Source organism: Schistocerca piceifrons, chromosome 2 (genome assembly GCF_021461385.2).
Source record: "Schistocerca piceifrons isolate TAMUIC-IGC-003096 chromosome 2, iqSchPice1.1, whole genome shotgun sequence".
Taxonomy (NCBI): domain Eukaryota; kingdom Metazoa; phylum Arthropoda; class Insecta; order Orthoptera; family Acrididae; genus Schistocerca; species Schistocerca piceifrons.
Window position 1 is genome coordinate 41001267 of NC_060139.1, and position 25057 is coordinate 41026323.

Sequence of the window (25057 nt, forward strand, 5' to 3'; positions counted from 1 at the left end):
GTCAAATGCCTTTTACAGATCAAAAAATATACCAGTTGCCTGCAATTTTTTCTCTAATGAATTAAGTACATTTTCACTGTAAGTGTAGATAGCCTTAGAACCCTTTAGAAATCTGGACTGTGACTCTGACAGTATGCAATTTGAGATAAGATGGTTATAAAGCCGATTGTACATTACTTTTCCAAAAATTTTTGAGAATGCTGGCAAAAGTTAAATTGGATGGAAATTTGATGCTATCTCTCCCTTCTTAAACAGGTTTAACTTCAGCATGTTTCAACCATTCAGGAAATATTCCACTGATAAACGACTAGTTACACAGGTAGCTTAATATGTTACTTAACTCTGAATCACATTCTTTAATTAACTTTGTTGAAATTTCATCATACCCACTAGATGTTTTTGATTTTCAAGATTTTATGATGGACATTATTTCTGCTGGGGTAGTGTGGGTCAAATTCATATTATGGAAGTTACTTGAAATGTCTGGTCTGACGTATTCCATAGCAGCATCTACAAAACCTGACAACCCCATCTTTTCAGTAATAGTTATAAAATGTTTGTTAAAAAGTTCTGCAACACTATACACATCTGTCACCAATGTATCATTTACTCTTAATGCTATTTGTCCCTCTTCATGTGTGGTTCTATCGGTCTCCTCCTTTACTATATCCCATACTGTCTTTATTTTGTTATCTGATATGACTATCTTTTCCTTGTAATATATTTGCTTTGATGTCCATATTACAGTCTTTGATATTTTGCAGTATTTCTTGTAATGTGCTATAGCGTCAACATCAGAACTGTTTCAGATTGACAGATAGAGTTTTCTTTTTGTTTTACAAGATACCCCTATTCCTTGAGTAATCCATGGCTTCTTTGTAGAATTTGCTCTAACCTTGGTTAGTTTTGGGGGAAAACAGTGTTCAGATAAGGTGAGCACTTTATTAGCAAAAGAGTTATATTTTTCATTCATGCCATGAGCACTGTAAACATCAGCCCAGTGCATGTCTCTGAGGAGTGTCCTAAAATAATCAATTTTTGCCTTATTGATTACCCTGTTCAGCTCAGATTTAACAGATTTTATATCCTGTTGATTATTAACATTTAACAGAACGAACTGCATGTCAAGGTCTGAGAGGCCATTGACTATTGGTTTTGTAATATGATTTTGTTCATTTGTCTTTTCTATAAAGATATTATCAATGGCTGTTTGTGAGCAATTGGCTACCCTAGTGGGGAACTTTACAGTGGGAATTAAGTTGAATGATAGTGTTACTAACTCAAATAATTTCGTATTGGGAGAGTCTTTAAGGAAATCTACATTGAAATCACCAGCAACCACTATTTCTTTGTTTTTCGTTGTTAAATTGGCCAATACAGCTTCAAGGTGGTTTATGAACAGATTAAAGTTACCTGCAGGTGCTTGATATACACTTAATATTATGAAGAATTTTTTGTGAAATTCTACTTCTGTTGCACATGCATCCATATGCTGTTCTAGGCAAAGTTTATGAATATCTATGTTCTTAAATTTATGACAGTTCCTGATGAATGTGGCAACTCCTCCTTTCTCCATTTCTTCTGTACAAAAGTGAGATGCTAACCTAAACACTGTAACACTTAAAAGTTCTATACCAGTGGTCACATGATGTTCAGAGGGGCAGATTACATCAGCTGGGTTTGAAGACTCTAATTCATCAATGCAGATAATTAATTCATTAATTTTATTTCTCAGTCCTCTAATATTTTGATGCAATAAAGATAGCTGACATTTCACATTGACTGAGTTAAAATTGGGTAGTTGAAATATCTGCTGACTGTTGAACATTCTTAACCAATAGCTGTTTATGCTGATCATAGCTGTTTATGCTGATGATCATTTCTCCCTATGTAAGCTGGAATCAACAAAATATTTTGCATTCAGAGGAGAAAGTTGGGCATTGAAATTTAGTGAGAAGATTCCACCAGAATGGGAAAATCCTTTTGTTTTAACGATGTCCACCCCCCAAATCCTATAACGTGTTTATGACACTCTCTCCCTTATTATTCAATAATACAAAACGTGCTGCCCTTCTCTGGACCTTCTCGAGGTATTCCTTTCTTGAGGTACTCCATTAACCCTGCCTGGTAAGGATCCTAACTGAATGACAGTACTCCAGAAGAGAATAGATAACCATAGTGTAGGCAGTCATTTTAATAGATCTGTTGCATTTAAAAGTCCCATTCACCCATGCTGTCAGACTTTCCTGTGATGTCCTAAACCTCTTGAGTCAAATGACAGGTTGGCTCCTTGAAAAATGCCATGTTTCATTCCTTTCCACATTCTATCCTAATCTGAGCTTGTGCTTTGTTTCTAAAGTCAACACAGTATTAAACTCTGACATTCAAGTCTTCAGTTTTTCTATCATTACCATATGTATAAAAGATGGACTCTCCTATACTGCATCCAAGGAACCACTGAGGTAGTGACTGTGTCACTATAGTATTAAGGGCATTTGTACAATGTTCAGAAAAGTATTTAAATTGATTTGTAACAATCATCGTGTTCAGATACTGCAAGAAGAGTATTTTCAATGACCTATGTGGAAGGCTCCACTTGAGCATTTGTTGTCATATGTAATAGAGCTATGAATTTGTGAAATTACACTCAGTTTGAGTTTAAAAATGTCTTTAATTCTACAGCTAAAGCTACAACAATTTCTACAGGGAGTTCATATGATCTGAAGATACTGTTAAGAAGTCACTATCCTACAATAACCTGTCCTTACATCCGAAGTTTTCTGCAGCCATTAGTAGTAATAAATAAAACATTTCTGCAACAGAGCTGCAACCATTCCTGTAGTCATTTGTCATATTCCCAACAACATTCTGAAAATTTTGGAGGAGGTTGTATCATGCACTGAATACAAGATTTGGTTCTTATTCTCCAGCACTGGCATCAGGACAAAGGAAGATGAGTTTTTTGCACTCCATTAAATAATTTCAGGGCAATAAACAAAGAGACGGGCAATGTTGCTTACCTTAACAAACTCATAACAAGATGATGCAGGCAATATGCATCCTGTAGTGAAGTTGTAATGACAAACAATGCTATTTATGTGTATTTAAATTTGTGTTAAGCTTTATCCTACTTCTCTCTAAATGTGTGTTTTTTGTGTCTCCTAAGACACTTTTTTTCTTTTTTTTATTGCCACATGTGAACAAATGTCTGATTTTCTATTGAAATTCTTGGGCTTAAATTAAAGTGAGAAAGAAAATCATCATTTGTCAATGTGATTAAGGCATAGCACAGGTAATGATTTCTTTGGGTATGGTTTGTGGTAGATACTTATGATTGATTATTAGTATACAACTTAACTAGATGAATAAAATGTCTACTTGCTAAGCAGTAGGAGGGTAATAAGCATATAAAGGCATTTAAATTTAGAAACTTTCAGAGGCAGTAGCTTCTTCTTCTGTTAGAATGGTTGTAGGGGAAGGTAGAGCGCTTAAGGGAAAGGACTGGTGAGATTTAGGAAATGGAGAGAGTTCAGAAAAGTCACCCAGATCTTCAGGTTAGGGAGACTCAACAGACAGTATGAGAAGGATGGTATTTCCTACTTTGTTTACATCATAATTTTGTGATTTCTCTTCTTTAAATACAATATTTTTAACAAACCTAACTATACTGTTAGTTTCAGGATACTAATGACTAAATACTGAATAATGACCTTCAAACCAAAACGTTTTATTTTTTTATATAATTTTGAATATTATTTATTTCATATTTAATAGATTGTGTGATAGAGAACTACAGTGTTAAACATGTAGGTAGGATTTCCTACGTATCTCTAAGTATCTCTTCTGTTTCAAAATAACTGATGAAATGAAATACTTTTTTCTTATATTTTACAAATTTGTGTTGCACTTGACAGTAACTTGAAGGTAAGAGTTACAATACATACTGAATGAAATGTTTACTTGTACATCACCATCTACACTATGTCATACATTAGTAAGTGTGACGTCATGTACACTGGACTGCTGTTGAAGTTGCTCATCAATATTTTATAAAGTTTTTGTCTTCAGTTACTTATTTTAAAGTTAATAGTGTTAACATTTGCTGAAAAAGTAACTTATTAGTGGATTTTCATTTATCTCAGTCTTCCTTCCTGTGTTATTGACTTGAGTGGTCTGTTATTTGTGAGTGTGCTTAAGTTGTTCATCCGAGCCTCATGTCTCAGAACTGTGTTTACATTTTTTGGCATGCAGTTGTAGTAGCGGGTATAAATCTAAGTACTAACATAGTTATTTGCGCACTGCTATGTGGTTATTAAATTTAATAGTTTTCAGTGGTGTTTTGTGCTGTTTAATAATAATAATAATATTTATTCAACATCGAATAATCAAATACAATCCCTAGAAATAATACAGATTCAGGACATCATACAGATTATTCTTCTGAATACGTCAGTTTATAAATTACAACCTAAGATTTGTTTGTATTAATAAATTTTACATATGTTCACTGCTGTGTTTTCTGTGTATTAAAGTTGTTTAGTAAATTTCTTGCTTTAGAAGTAGGCAACATGCAGCAGTTAGGAGGCCTTGGTTAGTTGCAAAGTCAAACAGAATGAAGAAAGTTCTGCTGCTAGGTAGTTCGCACAGTAGAGGTGTGGGCAAGCAGTTGCAGGAGGTGTTGGGGAGTTAGTACCAGGTCACCAGCATTTTGAAGCCTAGTGCACGGTTGGCTCAGGTGACTGACAGCACAGGGGAGTTATGTAGAAATTTTACAAAGGAGGATCAGGTAGTGATAGTGGGTGAAGCAGGAAACTGTCTTGATAGGAACGGAGAATATAATGTAGGTGGCCACCTGTAAAGATAGCTACTCAAACTGGTGGCACTAATGTGCATTTTATGCAACTGTTTCAGCATCATGATTGGCATCATCTTAATGCGGCTGTTAGGCACGTTAACATGGGGCTGGAGGGGTCACTGATGGCAGAGGGCATGGGTCACATTACAGTAGTGCCACTTGAGTCTATCAGTAGATCAGGTTTCACTAGCCATGGCCTGCACCTCAATAGGTATGGGAAGGGGAGGGTGGCAAAGCTTTTAGGTGACAGTGTAGTGGGTAGTGGTGGGATCACTCATGGAAAAATTCCTGTAGTAATTGGCATTAGAGGTACACCATTTTTAAATTGAAGCCAGCTGATAGGTATACCTGCTTAAAGGAAGTCCCTCTAACTAAGGGCTCACCTTCAGAGGATGTCATGTTCTCAAGTAGAGAAGGATTTAGCATAGTTCATCAAAATATAAGAGGTATTAGAGATAAAATTAGTGAAATGCTTATAGATGTTGACTCTGAAATTATTGGTATGTCAGAACACCACTTAAATAATTTGACAATTCAGAAGCTCCCTTGACATGGGTACTGATTAGCTGACTGTTTTTCAAGGAGTTCCTTGTGGGGTGGGGGAGTGGTTATGTACATAAAAAAAAGTATTTCATTGGAGTCCATAGATCTGTCACATCACTGCACTGAACAGATATTTAAATGTTGTTGTTTAAATGTCCCCTGACTCCAACTTCAGAGCATTTCTGCTCAAGCTAGAGAGTGCTCCTGATTCCCTTTGTAGGAAGTACCAGATATTAGTTATATGTGGTGAATTAAATAAAAATTTTGTGTATGATGGTGCAAGAAAAAGGATGTTGGTAGATCTAAATTCATTTGATCTGATGCAGATTGTGTGTGTGTTTTTTTTTTTTTTTTTTTTTTTTTCCAACTCGGGTGCAGGGGAACAGTAGCACAGCCATAGACAATATTTTTGCTCATTCTTCATTACTAGATCGGCATTCTGTTAGTAAAACGGCGAATGACCTTTCAGACCATGATGCACAAAGTTTAACACTAAAAGGCTTTTGTACTCAAACAAATGTTATATATAAATAGAAACTATATTGGAAAGCTAATCCAACAGCAATAGAGAGTTTTATTAAACCTTGTCAAGAAAAAAGAGTGACAGGATGTTTATAGTGCCAATAACATAGATGACAAATATAATGCTTTCCTTAACACATTCCTCATGCTCTTTGAGTGTTGCTTTCCATTAGAACATTCGAAATGAAGTACTAACAGTAATAGGCAGCCAGGGTGGCTGACTAGTGGGATAAGGATATCATGTTAAACAAAGTGGGAATTATATCAAAATGTGAGAAGTAGTCACAATGAAGCTAAAGTAGCCCATTACAAACAGTATTGTAAGGTGCTTAAAAATGTTATTAGTAAGGCAAAGAGTATGTGGTATGCAAATAGAATAGCTAATTCACAGGATAAAATTAAAACCATATGGTCAGTTGTGAACAAAGTGTCTAGTTGTTAGTGTCTCTATCGAACCTGTATTTGGATCGGACTTCCTTAGCCCTTGTGCAGAAACGTGTGCAGTATACTGCTGCATCCATTTTCTATAAGCTACCACACGAAATTCACATGTTTTCAAATTGAAACTGAAGAGTTTCCTCATGGGTCACTCCTTCTATTCTGTCAAGGAGTTCCTTGAAAAAGTAAGCTGATTCTTGTTGTGTTGTTGATTGTGTGTACTTAAACTTATGGATTGCCTTTTTTTGTGTTTGTGAACATTTTATTTTATCTGTTATTACTTTTATGTTGTAATTTCATGTACTGACATGTTCCATGATCTTGGAGATTTGCTCCTCAATTTGGTCCTATGGAACTCGGTGTGTAAATAAAAATAAAATAAGTTTCAATCATGAAATGTACCAGAGATTTCAATCAACTACTTCAGTAAAGGAGTTTACATACCCCCATACACATTTCAAATGCCAGGAAAGTGTAGTCACATGCTGTTGTGCACATTTCCACATGCTTGTTTTGTGTGTGTGTGTGTGTGTGTGTGTGTGTGTGTGTGTGTGTGTGTGTGTGTGTGTGTGTGTGTGGGAGGGGGGGGGGGGGGGTGGAAGGTTTGCATGTCTACTAGCTCCCAGGAATGAAGCATTTGAAAACTTAGTCATAATTCCAGTTATGTTTATCTGCCTATCAACTTTTCAATTATATCCTAAATGGTTACCATGACTCTTCACATTATTTCATTATATTTATTCCATACACCATTTTCCAGTATTATATTAATATTAACAGCAGCAAAATTTGATCTTATAAACTAAAATAAAAATTGAAATTTTCCTGACTAATTAAAATTGTGTGCCAGACTGGGACCTTGTCTCTTCCTTGCTGTGCTCTTACATGCTGAGGATTTATGTGCATCTTGTGACAGCCTGAGGCTGTGAGTCTAGTTTTGATTGTCAATGTACAGTTTGTGAAGTTTGGTAAGTATGAGAGTTGTAGTGGAAGAAGTAATTCTGTGAGAGCTGATAATGTCATGACTGTATCACTTAGTTGGTAAGAGCATAGCATACGAAAGGCAAGGTTCCAGGTTTGAGTTCTGGTCTAACAAACAGTTTTCCTCAGTCATGAAAGTTTTTAAATAGCTTACGCTTCACTGCTGACTGAAAGATTCATTCTGGGAAGAATCAAAATTGCACTCTTCATTCGCAATGCGTTCCTAAATATATTGCATATCACCAGTTTCAACATATATTGTTCTCTTATTTTCTATTATACGTTGACCGAAATGCAACCAGTGCCAAGACACAGTCAGTACCTTCTCTGTGTGATGGCAGTGGTGATGTTACCAGTGACAGTGCTAATGAAGTAGAGTTAATAAACATGGCTTTCCAAAATTCCTTCAGCAAAGAAGACAAAGTAAATATTTCAGAATTATAATCAAGAACAGCTGCCAACATGAGTAACTTAGAAGTCGATGTCCTCAGTGTAGCTAAGCAACTTAAATCTCCAAATATAGGCAAGTCTTCAAGTCCATGTTGTATATCAACTAGGTTTCTTTCAGAGTATGTCAACACAATATTTCCATAGCTCACTCCCTGAAAGATCTGTACTTAGGAACTGAAAAGTTGCACACCAATACTTAAGGAAGGAAAAGAAAATAATCTGCTGAATCACAGGCCCCCATCACTAAAATTGATTTCAACACATAGTTTGTTCAAAGAGTGTGAATTACTTGCAGAAAATGAGCATTTGGTACATAGCACACACACAGAAAATATTATTCTCATGAAACACAACTCTCTTTGTTCACGTGAAATAATGAATGATACCAACAGTGGATCTTAAGCTAAGTCCATATGCCTAGATTTCCAGAAGACCTTAAACACAGTTCCTTATGGGTGGATTCGAATCATATTGTTTGCTTAGAGAGTGTTGATACAGTTGTGCAGCTGGATTCATGATTTCCAGCCAGAAAGGTCACAGTTTGTAGTAACTGATGGAAAGTCAGTGTTTAAAACAGACATGATGTCTGGTGTTCCACAAGAAACTGTAACAGGCCCTCTACTGTCCCTAATTTATATAAACATTAAGGAGACACTCTGAGCTACTCCCTTGGATTATTTGTTGCTGATGCTGAAATTTATGGACAAATAAAGTCATCTGAAGATCAAAACCAATTGCAAAATGATGCATAGAAGATACGAGTGAGGTGCAACAAGTGGCAATAAAAACTGTGAGGTCATCCACATGAGTAAAAAAGCAAATTCATTAAATTTTGGTTACATGGTAAATCACACAAATTTGAAACCTGTCAGTTCACATAAATACCTGGAGTTACAATCACAAACAGCCTAATCTGGTGGAATGCTCACATAGAAAATGTGGTTCAGAACCAAAGAGTGTATTATGTTGGCAGAATACTTAGCTGTTGCAACATATCTACTAAAGAGACTGTCTGCATTATGCTCACCCATCCTCTCCTGGCGTTTTGCTGCACAGCATGGAATCCTTACAGAGATAACATTAAAGGTGGACACTGAGGAAATTTAAAGAAACGCATTATTGCAAAAATGGAAGAGAGTAGTACACGAGTTGGGCTGACAATAATTAAAACAGTGTTTCTCATGAAATTTCAAATCATCAACTTTCTCCTTCAAATGTGAAAATATTTTGTTGGCTTTCACATACTTAAGAAGAAATGACTGTTATAATAAAATACGAGAGATCTGAGCTCACACAGAGAGATTTAAGTGTTCATTTTCCCACTTATTATTTTGTTTATATTATAAGTGATGTTTTTAGTTGATGTAAAGTTTTCTGACTTTATGTGAAGTACATTTTTTGTTGTTGCTACAGTAATGTGAATTCCAGAATGAAAACCACAGGCAGGACATAGGAAAGGAAACCACTCACCTACAGTTGAATGATGTGGGTGCAGATCAGAAAATCTCAATGATCTGCTAAGTGTAACTTTGCACTAGCATCACTACCATTGCAGACATGGGCACCATACTAACATTTGCTTATTCTTTTAGAATAGCACTTGCAACATGCTTTCTCAACTGTTTACTGAATGTATTCTGGACTCTGACTTCTTCTACAGTTTTTATCAGACATGACAAACTATAAGCCAATTGCTATACTATCTGCCTTCTCAAAAATATTTGAATACTGTATGATAAGTAGATTAGAAATATGTTTAAATTCCAACAACATAATCACATCTTCCCAATACAGATTTCGAAAAAATAGGTCCATCACACATGCTCTGTATGCATTTCGAGAAAACTGCTGAAGTTTTGTTGACCATAAACAACCTGCTGTCAGTATATTTCTTGATCAGTCCAAGGCCTTTGATATGGCTGACCACAAACTGCTGCTTATGAAACTCCATAAGTATGGGATTAGAGGTGTAGCCCACAATTGGTTCCACAGCTACATTAGTCAAAGATAGCAATATGTAGAAATAAGAAAATCAGAGACATTCAGGAACTGCAGGTCAGATATACTACATACAACAAATGGTGTCCCTCAGGGGCCTGTCCTCGGCCCTGCTCTTTTCATATTGTTCATAAATAATCTCCCAGAACACATACCCAATGCCAGCTCCTTTCTGTATGTGGACGACACAAATATCCTGATAACCAGTAGAGGTGACACATTGCAAGATGCAGTTAATGAAACTACTTGTCCTTTACAATCATGGTTTGAAGCAAACAGACTACTCATAAATACTAAAAAAACTGTAAGTATGAACTTCCATACTACACAAAATCTAACCCCCTTCAATGCAGTTACAGTTATCAGCAAAGATGACATTAGGAACAGGCAGCACACCAAATTTCTTGGACTTACCATCAGTAACACACTAAATTGGAAACCACATATTGAGGCATTGTCACAAAAGCTTAGTAAAACCTGCTATCTATTACAATCATTAAAAGACACAGCCAGTGTAGATACCTTGAAGGTAATGTACCATGCCCTGTTTGAGTCTTTCTTGAGCTATGCCTAATCTTCTGGGGAAAGAGCTCTGATTTTCTCACAATTTTCAAGTTACAAAAACAAGTAGTAAGAATAATCAAATGTAAAAAAAGAACTGAATACTGTAAACCACTATTTCAACAGCTAAAAATCCTACCACTACTATGCCTCTATATATTGGAGCTAGCTTGTTTTACAATACGGCACTGGGACACCCTTGACAGAAATCCAGACCGCCACACACATGACACCAGAAACAACACACAGTTACAAATTATAGCCCACAACACAAAATTATATGCGAATGGGGTTAAATGTATGGGCATTAAAATATACAAGCACCTCCCAACAGACATAAAAACAAGCAAAAACCCAAAAATAATGAGAATTAAATTAAAGGAATTGCTACTAAATCACTGTTTCTATTCCATACATGAATTTCTTGAAACAAAATTTTAATTACTTGCAATAAGCTGTTTATTCAGTTGTAGATGTTTCTACTTAGTAAGATAATTTAATTATTGTATCTTATCTATATTCTGTCTGTATCTCATATATTTATTCTGCTATGTGCACTTTATACCACAATATTTTAATTACTTGTAATAAGCTGTATATTCACTTGTAGATATTTCTACTTAGTAAGATAATTTAATTATTGTTTGCTACTCATATTCTGTCTGTATCTCTTATATGTATTCTGCTATGTGAGTTATGTGCCACTACTGTCATCTCTCATCATATACCATCTTAACATAATTTTTCAAATTGACTTGTCCTATATCATGATGTGCTTTGCTGTACAAATTGTATGATCTACAGGACCAATAATAAATCAAATCATCAACAGTTCCCTCTAGTAACATGGAAGCTTTCCCTGATATATTCCAAAGATTCATTTACTCAGTTCTGTTGAAAACCACCTCATTCCTTACATTATTAGTCTACTTATTTGCTGACATTCTTCTGTTGCACCACATCTCAAATTCTTCAGTTCTCTTCTGTTCCAGTTTTCCCTGTGTCCATGATTCACTACCTAACATCTTTATGCAATGTACAAATGCACATTCTCAGAAATTCCTTCCTCTAATCTATGCTTGGTACTTTTTGTTCTGCTAGTCTGCTTTTTATGTATCCCTTGTTTCATATGTCATGAATTATTTTGCTTACAATGCACCAGAATTGCTTAACTTCATCTGCTTCACGATCATCAGTTTTTATTCTCATTTTTGCTACTTATCATTATGTTTGTCTTTCCACAATTTGTTTCAGCCCATATTCTTTACTAATTAGACTGCTCGTTCCATTCAACAGTTTCTGTAAATATATATTCAGTTCCACAGAGATTGCAATGTCATTACTAAATCTTAACATTGATATCCTTTCACTTCGAGTTTTACCTTTATAAATTCAATCTAATAATCATGTAACAGATTTTCAGTTTTATTCTTGTCAGCAACTCAGATACATGAGCTGCCAAGCTGATTGTGGGATAATTCTCACATTTGTCATCTCTTGCATTCTTCAAAATTGTGTGGATGATGTTTCTCCAAAAATATACCACCAACCTCACATATTCTACTTTCTAACCTGCATAGTGGTTTTGTTGTCACTTCCTCCAGTGATTTTGGGAATTCCAGTGGAATTTGAACTATCCCTTCTGCCTTATTCGATCTTAATTCTTCCAAAGCTCTTTTCAGTTCTGATTCTAATACTGGATCCCCTAGCTCTTCCCTGTCTATGCCTGTTTCTTCTTCCAACACATCAGCAGACAAGTCTTCCCCTTGTAGAGGCCTTCAATATACCCTTTCCACCCATCTTGAATTTTCATTGCATTCTTAATGTCACCTCGCTAGCTTTTAATTTTGCCAATGGTTGTTTTGGCTTCCTATATATGGAGTTAGTCCTTCCAACAATTATTTCTTGTTCAATTTCTTCACATTTTTTGTGCAACTGTTTGGCCTTATGACCACGTACGTCCTATTTATTTCGTTCCAAAGTAACTTTTATTTCTGTATTCATGAATTTCCCTGAAAATTTTTCCACTTTGTTCTTTTGTTGTTCAACTGAAATATTTCTTCCGTTAGCCTTGGTTTCTTCACAATTACTTTCCTCGTACCAAGGTTTTTATTTTTACTTTCAGTGACTGCAGTTTTTATAGGTATCCATTCACCTTCAACTGAAGCACCTAATGAGCTATTCACCATGACAGTATCTACAGCCACAGAGAATCTGAAGTGTACCTCTTCATCATTACTGCATTGTGATCTGAGTTTATATTTGCTCTTGGGTATGCCTTACAATTCAATATCTCATTTTGAAATCTCTGCCTGACTATGATGTAACCTTTCTGACATCTTCCCATACCTTTTGGCCTTTTCAAAATGTACCTTCTCCTCTTGTAATTTTTAAAACAGTATTTGCTGTTAAAAGCTGAAATATATGGCAGCATTGAGTCTTCGTCCTTTCATTTCTACTGCCAAGCCCATATTCTCCCATGATCCTTTCTTCTTCTCCTTCCTCTACATCTGCATGCCAATGCCCCAAGACTACTAGATTTTCATCTCCCTTTACATACTGAATTACCTGTTCAGTATCCATATACACATTTTCTCTTTCTTCGTTTCCTGCTTGCAGCATCAGTATGTGCACCAGAACTATAGTATTGGTGTTCATTTGTGTCAATTCTGATAACAACCTTATAACTGAACTGTTTACAGTAACTCACTCCCTGCCTACCTTCCTATTCATGAATCCTATTACACTATGTTCTGCTGTTGCTGATATTATCCTATACTCAACTGACAAGATTTTCTATCTTCCCTATCATTTTAAAACTTCTCTTCTACTACTACTTAGCTACATATGTGTGATAAACAATATATGTTAACAGGCTGCTATTGGTTATCAAGTTGATGGTAATCTGGAATGGAACTGTGGGGGATCATTAATCAGTGAATATTATGTCCTTACTGCTGCACACTGCACACATATTGGAAAGTGAGTATAGACCTCAGCACAACTAGGATTGTATTCTGCTAACCATTATTGCTGTTTTACATATTAGTCAAAGACACAATGGAACGAAATAAAAGTGTTCTCATGAATATTGTCTATTAGTGTTAGTTGTAAATTTAATAAAATTAAACAAAATATCACCAAATATAGTTACTGATCACATTTACACAAAACAACATATTAGAAAGATAATGACTTACCTGTGTATAAATGATGAGTAGCACACAGATTGCACTAAATTGTGAATTAAGTTCAAAATTAGTCACCATCAGCTGTATTACTGTGCATTTGTTGCTGAATGTACCTGCATCAACACTACAGTGGAATTCAACTTAGGATCACCATCACCCTCCACATCCCCGTGTGCCTCTTCCATACATGCACTAAACACATGATGTTCATTGAGACTGCATTTTGAAAAGACATGCACAAAACAATTACAGTAGATCTCAAGATACTTTGGAGAACTTAACATTTATTTCATTAATGTAGTGTGGAAAGTCCTGGCAGAATGTAAATTTTTTGAGACAGAAGGTAACAGCTCACCAAACAGTAGACTCCAACAATCCATGACGCCCCAATGTAGCTGGTTACTGTGCTCCCACTAAAAGATATTGTGCTCCTGTCAATGAACACCACTAACCAGTTGCTCATGTTAAAGATGTGAACCACATCCTTGACTGACACTCAACAATTCCCACTCCATTACCACCTGGGTCCATACTTATCACTGTTGATTCCATCTCCAGACACTAACATCCCTCATGTCCACAGCCTTGTGCTATCAAACATTACCTCTCCAACATCCTTCCAATTGCACACCCCTATCCTCAGTCTTCCACAGCCCTGACACCTTCTCTCCTACTCACTTCACCTGGTCGTCCTCAGCTCAATACGCCACCTTCCTGGACACTGACTTCCGCAATCCTGATGGCTCCATGCATACTTCTGTCCATATTAAGCCCACTAACCAACAAAGTACCTGCATTTAGAAAGCTGTTATCCATTCCACACCAAAAGATCACTGTGGTGTCACCGCCAGACACCACACTTGCTAGGTGGTAGCTTAAATCGGCTGCGGTCCATTTAGTACATGTCGGACCCGCGTGTCGCCACTGTGTGATCGCAGACTGAGCACCACCACAAGGCAGGTCTCGAGATACGGGATAGCACTCGCCCCAGTTGTACGACGACTTTGCTAGCGACTACACTTACGAAGCCTTTCTCTCATTTGCCGAGAGACAGCTAGAATAGCCTTCAGCTAAGTCCATGGCTACGACCTAGCAAGGTGCCATTAGCCTTACATAGCAAGTGATAGTTTGATAGTTATAGTATGAAATGTCTCATCCGGAATGCTGTATTCACAACAAGGATAAATAAAAGTTAAGTATTCGAGGAGCTGCATACTTTTCTTATTAGCATTCACTACTTATCCTGTTCCAGAATTCATGCCTGTCTGCGTTAGATTTCGGCCTCCTCTATCTACAATGTGTTGGCACATTTGCCAACACATCAATCACTTCCCTATATTCCGGCCACCTGTGGACGTCATATCTTCAGTGGCCAGAATTTCCTTGCCCAGTGTGCTGAAGATGTTACTAAGGTCTTCTCACTGGCACTGTCCCCCAAACCTAGTTTACAAACAATTTTCCCATGCCACACCCTCACACACACCTTATCCTTCCACAACTCTAAAGAGACAGCTGTAAAGTAGTGGACCCCTCATAACCCAGTGCCACTGCAGGCTGGAACAATTGAACTTTGCCCTTCATCAAGGTTTTAACTATGCCAAGAAAACAGGAACATCCTATTCACAATCATTCCCATGCTCCGAAAGTGGTTTTCTGCATCCCACCCAATGTACACAATAACCTAGTTTATCCCTATCACTATGCCACATCCACCCCTAACCTCTTGCTTCAAGGGCCATATCCTTATAAAGGACCCAAGTGCAAAACCTGCAAGATTCACTCACCCAGCACATCCTACTCCTCTCCTATTACAGGCCTGTTTCCCCATTAGAGGTGGGGCTGCCAGTGAAAGCAGACAGGTTATATACCAGCTCTGCTGCAGTTTCTGCACATTTTACATGAATATGATCACCAGCCAACAGTCCAATTAAATAAATGGTTTACTGGAAATTCTATTACTAACAACATTCAAGAATTTGTAAGATATTTTCAAACACTGAAGACAGTGTATGTAACAGCAACATCTTCATAGGCAGGGGAGTTATCTTCCATCAATAGGATACAATTTTATTTAAGGCACATTAATTTTTGTTAACAGTCATTACATCTGAGCTGCTAAAATGAAACATTTTATTTGCAGTGTTTCATATACAAACTGTGAACCATACTGATGTCAGTTATAGAAAATGTTACTAATTTGTCTTTAAACACATTATTTTTACTTATTTCTTAACAAAAAGGTGCTTTAACAAATTACAGGTATCCTGCAGTGATAGTTCGTCTTGGTGAGCATAATCTGAAAAGTGATCATGATGGAGCACATCCTGTGGATTATCACATTGCAGAATTAGTGCGCCATCCTGAATACAAAGGACCAAGCAAATACAATGATATTGCTCTGTTACGTCTTAGTGAGCGTGTGAATTTCACGTGGTCTATACGACCTGCTTGTCTCTACACACATGATAAATTCTCAGTCAGCATGGCAGTTGCTACTGGTTGGGGTAAAACTGAGTATGGTGAGTATAAAAAGTGAAAGGCAATAAATTAAAAAAAAATACACCCTATTGCAAATATGTAAGAGCAAAAAATTATTTACCTGATAATTTGTATGAGTAATGCAACATGAAGTCATAATGAACTGCTTTGCATAATACTTCAAAAGTAATCAATTATTACCTGATTTGAAAGTACAAAATGTTCCAAAACCACATACAAAATATATTGTAGAAGATACCTGTAAGAATGAAGTGAGGATATAATAGTGTCCAGAAAGCTCATCTAATGATGCTGCAGAGCATCACAAATATAGGCACCAATGTGTATCTGCAAATTTATAAACCCATTGAACTGCCTCCTCTGTAGATATTCAGTGAGTGTCATTTATGACAGCTTAATGTAGTCAGATAATAATTTAGGTGGTGACATACATACATTTTATTTGTAAAGATCTGTCTTGATCACATAAGTTGTACAATTTGCAGTTCCAGCTGTTGCAATCTTCAGATCTGTTATGAACACAACAACAGCGGGATGATAAACTCGTCCAATTAAATGAAGATAATCTATAAAATGCCTAGAAATACATGAGTGACAAATAAAAAAACAATAACATGACTAACAACAATGCATACTGACGCGAAACAACTGCTGTGACAGTATCTGAGGTACAGAGGCAAGAGAGAGTGCTGAGTTCACTACTACCAGAGTCACATCAGCGTAATGTGTCTGTGCTTAACATACACAGGATTATACCATAATCTAAGAGTAAAATTAAAATTTAAAATACTTTAACAAACTTAGTCAGTGTATGCTTCAGTATTTTAATGTTAACACTGTAGGTCTCAGAATGATCAAATTAATATGTTATGCAAAATATCGAATGCAAAAAAAAAAAAAAAAAAAAAATTGTGGCACTAAATAATAAAACTAGGCAGCTAAAATTGGTCAGAATATGGAAAAGTATATCATAATTAAAATTTACAAATGTCAGCATATTTTGACCAAAGTCATTGTTTTTAACAAAAATTGGTGGTGCTAAATATTAGACTCAGAAAGATGAAAATTCATACTTTAGCCTCAGACTCATGTAAAAACAGTAACTAAGTCACACCAATAAGCTACCTCCATTAGTTTTCAAGTTATTCACTAAAAACCAAATTTGGAATGCATGTGTCCTTATTCATTATAAATCAATTTTTTGGAAAAGAAATTTCCGATTATAGCTCTCAATTACAGTAATACAATAATGCATCTGCACCACATTTCAAGAATGTATCATAAATAACTATAAATACAAGGAATATCAATGAGGCAGATCAGAGATCATCTTCTACTGTTGGTTACATTCTAAAAATTCTGTCTGGCAAAGTTTAAATGCAGTCAAGCTAAAACTTTTTCAGTAACGAAAACATAACTCTCTTTATGTAAATATTAAGAAGACAGTTATTTGTTAAATGACAGACCTATTAATTAATACAGGTCTTAGAAAGGGTCCTATCAGGTGCTGCTACCTCTGTCTAGGGCATGTTTCATTTGGTGGTCCACTGTGCCAATATATAAATACAGCTAGACAGATACTGGGAGAAGACACTTCACTCTGAGATGGAAATTTGTTCATGTTAGTCAAATGTCTGCATGCATTGGGCCTTGGATGACATCAGAGCTGGGCAGAGTTGACTTTAGGGGTATTATTATTAACATTAGGAATATTATAATATTTTGTGCATGTGGTTTATTATGCAATATATCAAATAATTAAAATTTTAAAAAAAATTTAGTCATAGTTCCTGATCTCAATGAGTAAATAGAAAGTAGGAACACTTTCTTTCAGTGAGCGCAAAGAGTAATGTCGACTTGCAGGTTAGAAATTACAGTCGGTATGTTCTCCACCACTTACCGGCTGACAGCAAAAAACAGTTTTCAGGCTCTTGTAAATGGCAAAGGTAGGTGTAAAGCATGCACAGACAATTTAAGTGTCTATTATAATGACATAACAAAGTAATGATCAATTAGGATAATTACCCACCACCCCACAATGCAAAATATATAGATATAAATATCAACAATATCTGTAGACATAGGTACAAAGTAAATGCTGGTGATGTCCTGGGGACATTATATAGAACAGTACAGACCACTGAGCTAGTGTACATAAGTGAACAGTAGGGTAAATTCAGAGGTAAAAAAATGCAATACACTAAAGTGTTAATTAAAATTCTTTCCTATGGCAAAAAGAGCATCTGACAATAAAACATAAATTGAAATCCAATATGTGGAAATAAAATCCATGCTTAAAAACCATGTACAATGGGTAAACAGTAACACTAGAAAGCCATTATTCTGCCAGAGTAAATATCATATCACTGTGTAAAGGTCATAATAAAAGATGGAACAGTAACCTCAAATGTGTTAATAGAAATATTCTAGCATGACAAATCAATTAAACATAACCATAGGGGAATATAATCAACAAAACCATGACTATTTAATTAAAATCTCAATAATCAGTAATGCATTTGGAATGGAATCTAACTAGCATGCACAATGGCCTCTCTGTTAGAAGTTGTTGTTTCCCTATGGCAGAGCTTGTAGAAGGAGGCCCAGTCTCTTTGCTGCTGGTGGACTTTGTACACGCTGCATGCCAGGTTGCTGCTCTCAGTACATCATAAATAAGAATCCAGATTAAACTCATTCTGTTTCTTCAGCACTTATCCTGGTTTTCAATTTCTATACATGTAACTACTGAACTACTGATAGCCTTGGGAGAGTCACCCCTGACAAAACTCTATCATCTGCTGAGGAAGATGTATGAGACAGACAAAATACCATCAGACTTCAAGAAGAATATAGTAATTCCAATCCCAAAGAAAGAATGTGTTGACAGATATGAAAATTACTGAACTATCAGTTTAATAAGTTATGGCTGCAAAATACTAACATGAATTCTTTACAGATGAATGGAAAAACTGGTAGAAGCTGAGCTCGGGGAAGATCAGTTTGAATTCCGTAGAAATGTTGAAATATGTGAGGCAATACTGACCCTACACTTATCTTAGAAGATAGATTAAGGAAAGGCAAACCTATGTTTCTAGCATTTATAGACTTAGAGAAAGTTTTAGACTGGAATACTCTCTTTCAAAACCAGATGGCAGTTATGAGTGTCAAGGGGCATGAAAGGGAAGCAGTGGTTGGGAAAGGAGTGAGTTAGGATTGTAGCCTATCCCCGATGGTATTCAATCCGTATATTGAGCAAGCAGTAAAGGAAGTAAAAGAAACATTTGGAGTAGGAATTAAAATCCATGGAGAAGAAAAAAAAAAACTTTGAGGTTTGCTGATGACTTTGCAATTCTGTCAGACACAGCAAACGACCTGGAAGAGCAGTTGAACAGAATGGACAGTGTCTTGAAAGGAGGATATAAGGTGAACATCGGCAAAAGCAAAACAAGGATAATGGAATGTAGTTGAATTAAATTGGGTGATGCTGAGGAAATTAGATTGGGAAATGAGACACTTAAAGTAGTAGATGAGTTTTGCTATTTGGGGGGCAAAATAACTGACGATGGTTGAAGTAGAAAGGATATAAAATGTAGACTGGCAATGGCAAGGAAAGTGTTTCTAAAGAAGAGAAATTTGTTGACATGAAGTATAGATGTAAGTGTCAGGAAGTTGTTTCTGAAAGTATTTGTATGGAGTGTAGCCATGTATGGAAGAGAAACATGGACGATAAATAGTTTAGACAGGAAGAGAATAGAAGCTTTCAAAATGTGGTTCTACAGAAGAATGCTGAAGGTTAGATGAGTAGATCACATAACTAATGAGGAGGTACTGGCTAGAATTGGAGATAAGAGGAATTTGTGGCACAACTTGACTAAAAGAAGGGATTGATTGGTAGGACATGTTCTGAAGCATCAAGGGATCGCCAATTTAGTATTGGAGGGCAGCATGGAGGGTGAAAATTGTAGAGACAAGAGATGAGTACACTAAGCAGATTCAGAAGGATGTAGGTTGCAGAAGGCACTGGGAGATGAAGAAACGTGCACAGGCTACAGTAGCATGGAGAGCTGCATCAAACCAGTCTCTGGATTGAAAACCACAACAACATACACATAAATTTCCATTTCCTACAGTAGACTCAACATTTGTCATTTTGTGACCTTATCAGTACATTGCTGTTTGCCTGCATATTTCCTGTCACATGCTTTTCTTTACCCAAATGTTTACCGAATGCTCTCTTATTTCAGTTATACATATTCCCTAAAATGATTTGTGAATTTTTCCATCTGATTGATATAAAACTTTTCACAGTCCTTGGGGCTGATCTTGCACATGCAGGATTTCAAATATTTGTTGCTGTTGTTGCCAACCTTGTGGCATAACCTTGAACCAACTGTACCTTTTGTTTGAAACCCAGTTTTTTTCTTTTTCTGACTGCCTGTGCAACTCTTTTCGAAAGTTAAATGTTGTATGACATAGTAACAGACTTCTTGTTATGTGAACCTGTTGTCTCCTTGTCACATATTTTGACCATAACTTGCTATAAATGTTGAGTACATTATTTTCCTTATATCCATTTGACTTGACTTCCTGTCTGCCTTCAATACGTGTTTAAAAAATTGTTTTCAGACAAAGTAGTCAATCTTGTGAATGTAAAAATGACACAGTGAAGTGGATCTTCAAAATAAGGATATACTTTTTAATATTACGCTTTAGTTGAGACCAGGCATAATAAAAACACTATTGTAGAAAAAAAACATTGTTTGTGTGTAGGCAAACTCAATAACTTCAAACAAATGGACTGAGCAGTAAAAGCTAGCCAATATCTATCCAGATCAGGTCATCATAAATGTAATGATACAAAACATATAGACTCACTTAAACACCTAAATTATAAATGTACCAGGAGCTAACAAGGGGAAGGCTGCTGTCACAATTTATTATTGTGACTACATCCAAAAAACTGAAAAATTTATATATAACTCTGATATCGTGGCCAAGATAGACACGAAGCCCACACCTACTACAGTAGTACAAGTTTACATGCCAACTAGCTCTGCAGATGACGAAGAAATTGAAGAAATGTATGATGAAATAAAATAAATTATTTAGGTAGAGAAGGAAGACGAAGATTTAATAGTCATGGGTGACTGGAATTGGGTAGTAGGAAAAGGGAGAGAAGGAAACGTAGTAGGTGAATATAGATTGGGGCTAAGAAATGAAAGAGGAAGCCGCCTGGTAGAATTTTGCGCAGAGCACAACTTAATCGTAGCTAACACTTGGTTCAAGAATCATAAAAGAAGGTCGTATACATGGAAGAAACCTGGAGATATTGACAGGTTTCAGATAGATTATATAATGGTAAGACAGAGATTTATGAACCAGGTTTTAAATTGTAAGACATTTCCAAGGGCAGATGTGGACTTTGACCACAATCTATTGGTTATGAACTGTAGTTTGGATTCCGTAGAAATATTGGAACATGTGAGGCAATACTGACCCTACGGCATATCTTAGAAGCTAGAATAAGAAAAGGCAAATCTACATTTCTAGCATTTGTAGACTTAGAGAAAGCTTTTGACAATGTTGATTGGAATACTCTCTTTCAAATTCTGAAGGTGGCAGGGGTAAAATACAGGGAGCGAAAGGCTATTTACAATTTGTATAGAAACCAAATGGCAGTTATAAGAGTTGAGGGGCATGAAAGGGAAGCAGTGGTTAGGAAGGGAGTGATTTAGGGTTGTAGCCTCTCCCCAATGTTATTCAATCTGTATATTGAGCGAGCAGTGAAGGAAACAAAAGAAAAATTCGGAGTAGGTATTAAAATCCATGGAGAAGAAATAAAAACTTTGAGGTTCGCCGATCACATTGTAATTCTGTCAGAGACAGCAAAGGACTTGGAAGAGCAGTTGAATGGAATGGATAGTGTGTTGAAAGGAGGGTATAAGATGAACATTAACAAACGCAAAACGAGGATAATGGAATGTAGTCAAATTAAGTCAGGTGATGCTGAGGAAATTAGATTAGGAAATGAGACACTTAAAGTAGAATAGGAGTTTTGTTATTTAGGGAGCAAAATAACTGATGATGGTCGAAGCAGAGAGGATATAAAATGTAGACTGGCAATGGCAAGGAAAGTGTTTTTTAAGAAGAGAAATTTGTTAACATCGAGTAATGATTTAAATGTCACGAAGTCGTCTCTGAAAGTATTTGTATGGAGTGTAGCCATGTATGGAAGTGAAACATGGATGATAAATAGTTTAGACAAGAAGAGAATAGAAGCTTTCGAAATGTGGTGCTACAGAAGAATGCTGAAGATTAGATGGGTAGATCATGTAACTAATGAGGAAGTATTGAATAGGATTTGGGAGAAGAGGAGTTTGTGGCACAACTTGACCAGAAGAAGGGATTGGTTGGTAGGACATGTTCTGAGGCATCAAGGGATCACCAATTTAGTATTGGAGGGCAGCGTGGAGGGTAAAAATCATAGAGGGAGACCAAGAGATGAATACACCAAGCAGATTCAGAAGGATGTAGGTTGCAGTAGGTACTGGATAGAGTAGCGTGGAGAGCTGCATCAAACCAGTCTCAGGACTGAAGACCACAACAACAACAACACTGATTCAGCGGGACAATATGAAAGTTCAAGACATACAAAATAATATAGAAAATCTGTCATAGTAAACACAAGTAAATTATATATAGAATAATAAAGTTCAGTTATTTTGTGAGAAATGATTTGCTGCCTTCCACACACATTCCCAAATCTAGAACACAAGAAGTGCAAAGTTTCATTGGATGACAAATTATTCTAGATCATTTTTCAGCTTCCATATTCATTTTTTACACAGATACCATGCCTAAAATTAACATAGAAATGACTTCATAATGTGTTAATACTTTATTTTCAGCAGCATGGTATGGAAGGTATTTCCTACCAGTACTAACTCTTTCTCATGCCAGTGCTATCGATCATACCGTTGTTAAATAAAATTCAGAAATTTTCAACAATTGAGACCCAGCTCAAGCTCTCATAAACATCAACCATATAATCAAAGGCTAATGCTCAACATCATTTTTCCTAACTTCCTTGTATTCATGTCTCATAATTTCCTACAGCATATCATCATCATCATCAGAAAAACAATGCATTACAAAACAGAGAACCATTAAGTCTACAGTATTTCATTCCCCTAACATCATTATAAACCCCATAAACTTCACATACTCTTTATAGTTCATAAGACAATAAACCTTCACATATCACAGCACTTCTTTTCAACATAAACCTCATCAACATCACATAATAGCACACAATACCACATAATACTACCAATATGCCTCAAAGAGAAAAATTGCTCTGCATTGTAAGTCTTGTATTCTATTCATAATAGTAAAACATGTGCTATAAGCCAAGAAAAAATACATTAATCATTAACTTCACAATGGTCTGAAAAACAACACTCTTCATTATGCCTTTCCCTTGCAAGAAACTACAATAATCACTGAACTGCCACAGCTTATAAATTTTTTACTTTTTCATTTTTCATAAGTTTTTTTTTATTCATTAAAATACTAGATGTTTTGGCATTGTTAACAATGACTAACTATAGTCATATTTTCTCACTCTGACTCATCTATGTCAAAAATTTAATTTTTTTACACATATAAGCTCATTTATGTTAGATTACTAGACTCACACACACACACACACACACACACACACACACACACACACACACATACATTGAAGATTCAAAAAAAATGGTACACCTGACTAATGTCTGAAGCAATGTTGGAGGTAATGGACACCATGAATCCTGCAGGGCTGTCCATAAATCCATAGGAGTATGAGGGGGTGGAAATCTCTTCTGAACAACATGTTGCTAGGCATCCCAGATATTCTCAATAGTGTTCATGTCTGGGGAATTTGGTGGGCAGCAGAAGTGTTTAATCTCAGAAGACTGTTCCTGGAATGACTGTGTAGCAGTTCTGGACGTGTGGTGTGTCACATTGTCCTGCTGGAATTGCCCAAGTCTGTCAGAATGCTCGATGGACATGAATGGATGGATGCAGGTGATTAGACAGGATGCGTACATATGTGTCACCTGTCAGTGTCATATCTGGACATATCAAGGTCGCATATCACTCCAACTTCACTTGCCCTACACCATTCCAGAACCATCCTGAACAATCCCCTGCTGACAGGCAGGGTCCATGGATTCATGAGGTTGTTTCCATACCCATACTCATCCATCCACTTGATACAATTTGAAATGAGACTCATCTGACAAGGCAATATGTTTCCTGTCATCAACAGTCCAGTGTCAGTGTTGACGGGCCCAGGCAAAGCATAAAACTTTGTGTCATGCAGTCATCAAGGGTACGTGTGTCGGCCTTCAGCTCCAAAAGCACATAAAAATGAAGTTTTGTTGAGTAGGTCACACACTGACACTTGTTGATGGCCCAGCATTGAAATCTGCTGCAACCTGCAGAAGGGTTGAACTTCTGTCACATTGAGTGATTCTCTTCAATCATCATTGGTCCCGTAGTTGCAGGATATTTTTCCAGCTGCAGTGATGTCTGTGATTTGATGTTTTACCAGGTTCCTGATATTCATAGTACACTCATGAAATGGTCACATAGGAAAATCCACACTTCATCACTACCTCGGAGATGCCGTGTCCCATCGCCCGTGCCCCAACTATAACACCATTTTCAGACTGACTCAAATCTTGATAACCCGCCATTGTAGCAGCAGTAACCAATCTAACACACACACACACACACACACACACACACACACACACACACGGCCGGTCGAAGTGGCCGTGCTGTTAAAGGCGCTTCAGTCTGGAACCGTAAGACCGCTACGGTCGCAGGTTCGAATCCTGCCTCGGGCATGGATGTTTGTGATGTCCTTAGGTTAGTTAGGTTTAACTAGTTCTAAGTTCTAGGGGACTAATGACCTCAGCAGTTGAGTCCCATAGTGCTCAGAGCCATTTGAACCATTTGAACCACA

General features: G+C 36.6%; 1 protein-coding gene across 1 annotated transcript in view; it reads left to right on the forward strand.

Moving 5' to 3' along the window:
- LOC124774617 (serine protease snake-like) overlaps positions 1-25057 on the forward strand; it is a 217153-nt gene that overhangs the window by 154470 nt on the left and 37626 nt on the right. Inside the window, exons 7-8 of the mRNA XM_047249495.1 lie at positions 13224-13330; positions 15799-16058. Of these exons, the coding sequence (XP_047105451.1) occupies positions 13224-13330; positions 15799-16058 (367 nt within the window). The remainder of the gene's footprint in view (positions 1-13223; positions 13331-15798; positions 16059-25057) is intronic.